Source organism: Gadus morhua, chromosome 5 (assembly GCF_902167405.1).
Source record: "Gadus morhua chromosome 5, gadMor3.0, whole genome shotgun sequence".
Taxonomy (NCBI): Eukaryota; Metazoa; Chordata; class Actinopteri; order Gadiformes; family Gadidae; genus Gadus; species Gadus morhua.
In genome coordinates, this window is record NC_044052.1 from 16,545,634 (window position 1) to 16,551,796 (window position 6,163).

The 6,163-nt window shown below is 44.2% G+C and overlaps 2 protein-coding genes across 2 annotated transcripts in view; one reads left to right on the top strand and one right to left on the bottom strand.

Annotated features, from left to right (window-relative positions):
* ptafr (platelet-activating factor receptor) overlaps positions 1 to 2,217 on the top strand; it is a 3,114-nt gene extending 897 nt beyond the window's left edge. Inside the window, exon 2 of the mRNA XM_030356763.1 lies at positions 19 to 2,217. Within this exon, the coding sequence (XP_030212623.1) occupies positions 44 to 1,258 (1,215 nt within the window). The 5' untranslated portion in view covers positions 19 to 43 and the 3' untranslated portion in view covers positions 1,259 to 2,217. The remainder of the gene's footprint in view (positions 1 to 18) is intronic.
* A 105-nt stretch (positions 2,218 to 2,322) lies between these two features.
* Positions 2,323 to 5,508, bottom strand: LOC115544020 (uncharacterized). Its single transcript, XM_030356764.1, has 5 exons — positions 5,310 to 5,508; positions 3,725 to 4,024; positions 3,336 to 3,491; positions 3,068 to 3,095; positions 2,323 to 2,893 (listed from the first exon to the last, which is right to left on the bottom strand). The coding sequence occupies exons 1-5, from the start codon at positions 5,353 to 5,355 to the stop codon at positions 2,770 to 2,772; spliced, it is 654 nt and encodes a 217-aa protein (XP_030212624.1). The 5' UTR covers positions 5,356 to 5,508; the 3' UTR covers positions 2,323 to 2,769.
* Between the last annotated feature and the right edge of the window lie 655 nt (positions 5,509 to 6,163).

The following is a 6,163-nucleotide window of genomic DNA, read 5'->3' on the forward strand; positions in this document are numbered from 1 at the left end:
TTCTTTGCCACTTCCCAGATAGAAGCAGTGTTTTCAAAAAACAATGGACATGACTTTCATCACAGAGGATGAACCACTATCGCTAGACAACACTGGGCTCAACGGCTCTGCTCCAGACATCCTCCAGGCCAACGATCACTTCCTGGACTCTGAGTTCCGCTACACCCTTTTCTCCGCCTCCTATGGCATCATCTTCATCCTGGGCTTCCTGGCCAACTGCTACGTCCTGTTCGTCATCCGCCGGATACGTGGGGCACACGCCATCGGAGAGATCCGCGTTTACATGGCCAACCTGACCGTCGCCGACCTCCTCTTTGTCTGCGCCCTCCCCTTCTGGGTCGGCTACTACAGTCGCGACGGTGACTGGATATACCCGGACTTCCTGTGCCGTGTGACCGGCTCCATGTTCTTCATCAACACCTACTGCTCCATCCTCTTCCTCTGCGCCATCAGCGTCAACCGCTACTGGGCCATCTCGCGGCCTCTCAGCGCCGTCGCCTCGGACAGCTGGCGGCGTGGTGCCGGCGTGTCGTGCGCCATCTGGGCGGTGACCTTGGGCGCGGCTGTGCCGTCGCTGCTGTCGCCCGCCTCCTACCTGGACGAGCGGAACAAGACGCGCTGCTTTGAGGGCTTCCACCGGCAGAGCGACGAGACCAAGCGCGGGGTGGCGCTCACCCACTTTCTCATCATCGCCATGTTTTTCGTGGTCTTCATCCTCGTGGTGGCGTGCAACCTCCTCATCGCACGCGCCTTGCTGCGAAAGCCCCCGGGGGCCCGGTCCAGATCGGCGGCGGCTGAGCGGGAGGGTCAGAGCGTCAGGGCCCCGGCGTCCGTCCGGCCCCGCGGGGTGAAGCGCCAGGCGCTGCAGATGCTGTGCGCGGTGGTCGGCGTGTTCGTGCTCTGCTTCCTGCCCCACCACGTCGTCCAGGGACCGTGGACCCTGGCGGTGCTGGGGATCAGTGAGGGCTGGGGCAGTGTGACCTGGTGCCGGACCACCCGGCAGACCCTGAACGACGCCCATCAGGTCACCTTGCTCCTCATGGGCCTCAACTGTATCCTTGACCCGGTGGTGTACTGCTTCGCCACCAATAAGTTCAAGACTTTCATTTCCCGGCACATGAGGAAGTTGATGAAGGGGGAAGCGTGCTCCACACAGACGTACACCAGCCAGGTGTCCACTCAGGAGAGCAGCCGGAGAGCCCCAGGAGAAGAGCATTCAATGGCGACGATAGGGAAGGACTGCGAGATGCACGGCTAGAGCTGAACGTCACAGAGAGGAAACACAGCAAGGATCTTGAAGATTTAATGACGGTGAGAAGGTGGACTATTGTGTGAAGCCAGCGATGTATTATTTCAGGTTAGCGACAGTACAACTATGGAGGTGGTATAGCTATAATCGAAAATGTATAGCTTGTTATTATTGCTCTCATGCACAAGAGACATACATGGAATACATAGGGTTGTGGTGACCACTTCCTATCTCCCATGAGCGCTCATGTTCAAGTTGTTTAGTGTTTGCAAATGTGTTTGCATACAGGATCATATCACAATACCTAAGAAGATCGGCATTAACAACAACAAACTGATATCTTTGAATGCTATTTAACATTGAAACTTTAGATTTTGTGATTTGGTTCCCATGTGTTTTAATTTTTTGGAAAGCAGAAGGAAACATGCTGCGTCACAATTGTCATTGTGGAATTTTATTGAAATGCGAAACAGGATCCAATTGTGAAATGTTTTTAAGGTAGTGAACTTTTGTAGACGTAAGGTATACAGTCATTCTGAAAGTATCGGGCTCCAAGAATGCTTCAACTCTGTCAAATGAGTCTCATGTTTGAATCTATTTCTTTGTTCATCCAATGAAGGAAGGGGGAAGAAAATATTCTCCTATAACAGGAGGACATTTGTGTAATTGTTTGTGTATTTGAACACCGGCAAAAGACCAAGATATTGAATGGTTAATAGTTGCGTAAATCAAATGTACACACATCTAAACCAACTAAGGTCCACACATAGTCACACTAATCACTTAAATCAGAAAACATGTTGAGGAAACTTCCACAGAAGAAAAGTCTTATCCGGAAGGAAGTGATTCTAAATGTTGTAGACATATTTGTTTGTTGGATATGTGTATATTGACTAGAACCGACCCAAGATAAACGGTTTTGTAGATGAGGATGAGGACTTACATGATAAATCCAAATTCCTAAATCCGAACTACATCATTCATTTCTTCCAGTTTGTTTCTTTTCAGTTTGTTTGATTGATGTTCCTCTTAAGCCATTGTTTTTTAACGACCAACATAATGCATGTAGTCTCTACATTTATGTTATTTATTCAAAAAACATCTTCACATTTCTCAAACACGAAAAACAAAATTTGTACTTTCATGTAAAAATAAGATAACAAACATCGGAAAATCCATGTAAACTACAAAAACTGTTGATAAAAGTGGAAATGTAATTTTGCCATTCCCCGTCAACCTTAATTTCCCTCTCCAAAGAGGTCAAATACTGGTCATGGAGGTCAGGCCATACTGTTATATGTAATTTTCAATCATGAAGGTCTAGGATAGGCTGAATGCGACGTCATGGAGGTCTAGGGTAGTCTGGATTAGACGTCATTTCCAGTCATGAAGGTCAAGAAAATGCTGGAGTAGACATCATGACCAGTCATGGAGGTCAAGAACATACTGGAGTAGACCTCATGACCAGTCATGGAGGTCGAGGATAGGCTCGAGTAGATATCATTCCCAGTCATGGAGGTCTAGGATAGGTTGGAGTAGACATTATGACCAGTCATGGAGTTTGGCTTCAGGTCTCCGTAGGCTAGGTTGGTTCCGGTGTAGTTCATGTAGTCACCTTGACTTTCAACATGTGGCAGGCCATCACTTGGTTTGAACCAATAAATAACAAACCAACAAATCAACTTTGCATGATATTATATCAAATACATTCTTGGCTACTCACTTTTTGACTCTCAATGTAACTTGCACACAAAAATTAAGACCGACTGTAATGATGGTTGTGTGTAATGTGTGTGTTTATAATAACTATTGGCTTACCTTGTGGCCATTTTAGATCCAGTCAAACCTGTATATGATTTGACCAATGCACATAAACACACACAGACACGCACGCACGCACGCACGCACGCACGCACGCACGCACGCACACACACACACACACACACACACACACACACACACACACACACACACACACACACACACACACACACACAAACACACACCCACACAAAACCTGTTTAATGTGTGCAAAAAATAGGGAAAGAAATACTCATTCAATCAATCAACATAATTATTTTCGAACCTTTAGCCTTGGCACTTGAGGATATCACTTCCTCCAGAAGCGTGCAACGGGTGGCATAACCCCCCCTGGCAAACAGCACAGCAGCAAGCAGGATGAGCCAACCCAGGAGAGACAGACCAAAGCCTGCCAGACCCAAATGATCCACAAGAGCCAGTCCTGAACATAACACATCAAATACAAAGATAGTTAAAATGAACCGAGGTCGGAGGTGAACACACAATTAGCAGTGGCAACATTAGCGATAATAAGCAAGGGAACTCAATTCTAAATGTCATCCAACAAAAAACCTGTAGATTCTCTTCAGGATTTTGTGAACTAAAACTTGCACAGACTAAATAAATTGTATACACGATGTCACAAATAAATACAATGCAAAACCTAAAACCTACCCGTCTTTGGCACGGCCAAAACCTGAATCAGGAATGATGAGCTGTTAACCGTTTGATTGATCCCCATCTCTAGGCTCTGAGCCATGCAGTGGTAGTAACCGCTGTCCTCTGGCCTGGAGATGACCACATCCCTCCCGTGGTACATCACGTTAATTTCCAATCTGTTCAGAGGTGTCATGTGCCAGGACCAGTTGACAGCGAGTGAAGAGGTGGGGGCATGACAATTCAGCACCACGGGTTGACCCTCCATGACAACGAGGTGGGAGGGAGTGGCCGACACCTCCAACTTCGCCAATCGCTCTGAAGCGGGCGGAGAAAAGACGTAAGGATTACTTATAACTAGGGATGTCCGATATTGGCTTTTTTGCCGATATCCGATATGCGATATTGTCCAACTCTAAATTTTCGATTCCGATATCAGCCGATACCGATGTCGATATTTGGGTTATTTATTTTTCCTCAAACCTAATTTAGGTAACATTACATATCTCCTGTTGTGGAATTAACACAACATGCTTAATGTTATTGTGATGCCCCACTGGATGCATTCTTGAATGCAACAAGGCTTTCCAAATGTTAACATTGTCTGTGCAAAATAAGAAAAATACTTCAACTTAATTTAAGGGAAAAGTGCCATGTTTATTTTTATTTTTTTAATGGTCTCAGACAACAGTTTGGATTACACTCTCCCTGAGATAATCTTGACAATGCCCACAACAAATAGGGCAAACTTGACTTCACAAATGTTAAAACATTGTACCTGAACAACTATGTGCAACATAGCAGTATGTTTCTTTAACTAAAACTCAATAACCTTAATTGAATAAATGCACAAATATGAGTCAATTACAATGTGCACTGTACTGCACAATTTTGAAAACATTTATTTGAGCTATAAATAAAAAAAATAAAAAAAATAAAAAAATCGGTTTTAAGGCAAAAAAAATCCGATACCGATATTGACCGATATGACATTTTTATGCTAATATCGGGCCGATAATATCGGTGGGCCGATAATATCGGACATCTCTACTTATAACTTAAGATAATTCAATTATATTAGTTATATTGCTGTTGGATTTTCATTGGAAGTCATGGTAATACACACTTACCTACTACGGTGACGTTAAAAGCGGGACTGAAAGGTGTGAAATACCTAGTATGAGAACATAGGTATTTCCCAGAGCTCTCAACGGTTGCTTGGAAGACTAGATCTCCCCCTACAATGTGGTATAGATCTCCCTCTACAATGCGGTATCCACCCAGAGTGTGGTTGAAATAATACCAATAAGAAATTGGTATTATTTTTGCAATCCGGTAAAAAAATTCATTTTCTACCAGATTGCATGTTAACTTCACTTCATCCCCCTCCTTTTTAATCACTAGCTTTGCACCGACCTCAAGAACAACACTCGTGAAATTACCTGTAAAAGAAAATTGAACAGAGCTTAAGAACAGCCCTGGGGTTCTTCTCTGAAATATACTTTATCCCCGGAAAGACAATTTGACAAGACAAAAAAGTATGTTGATTTCTCATAAATAAACACAACACCCAAGACTATTCTTATCACAAAGAGTTCCAAACCTGCTGTTGCAGACAAGAAGAGTAATATAAGAGACCAACGCAGCATCTTGGTACGATGGTCAACTGAACTCCTGATTGCCACTGTCTTCTCATCAGGTAAGAGTGGCAGGTTTGTGTTATCATCCTGAATGAGGGAGGAAGTACCAGGTTCCCCTTCAAATGTGTGACTGACTGTACCGCAGTGAATGTCAACACAATAAGTTGGTAAGTTGTGAGGGCAACAAGGTTAAATCAAGCCAAGGCCATATTTTCATTTCATCCTGCACTATGCACTATTTACCCTCAGACTGCTCCCAGTCAGATTTGTACCCTCTGACAGTTCGACCCAAACCCCTTTCCCAGAGGAAAAGCCGCCCCCTGGCCAATACTGGCCAGTGACAGGTTACTGCAGCGTTTCTGCTTGCGTCACTGCAATCAGCCTTGATTGTTTTGTTCTGCTATCAAATAAAGATGTTTCCGCACTGTGCACATGCAAATCATCAGCTTTCATACACATACATCAGCACCACTGCTGGAAAGATCTTAGGGGAAACAAAAGTCACAGCAGGCTCAGAAGGATTCTTACCCAAATTTACTGCATCATTACCTGCACCATGCCGATTTGTCCAAGAACTATTTCTTGTTGACCTCAAAACAGTCATCTGTTTGTTTTCTGGGCAGATGATCGGTACCACAGAAGTACTTTATTAGGAAAGGTTGCATCTTAGGCAGATGATTCAACAATTCCAGAGACAACTGTGACAAAGTGTTCCCTTTTCTTTCTTTAGTAGTAAGTCTATATGCTATACTAACAACATTATTAGATAGTGAAAGCACAGGAGTCACACAAGGGGTATAAACAACATGCTTATTCC

Bases quoted from the DNA above. Each gene is read 5' to 3' on its own strand.
- LOC115544020 (XM_030356764.1), bottom strand. From the start codon at position 5,355: ATGCTGCGTTGGTCTCTTATATTACTCTTCTTGTCTGCAACAGCAG. The intron at 4,025-5,309 runs GTTTGGAACTCT...CGCCCGCTTCAG, and splicing joins CTTCTTGTCTGCAACAGCAG to AGCGATTGGCGAAGTTGGAG. The intron at 3,096-3,335 runs GTTCGAAAATAA...AATCATATACAG, and splicing joins CTCAAGTGCCAAGGCTAAAG to GTTTGACTGGATCTAAAATG.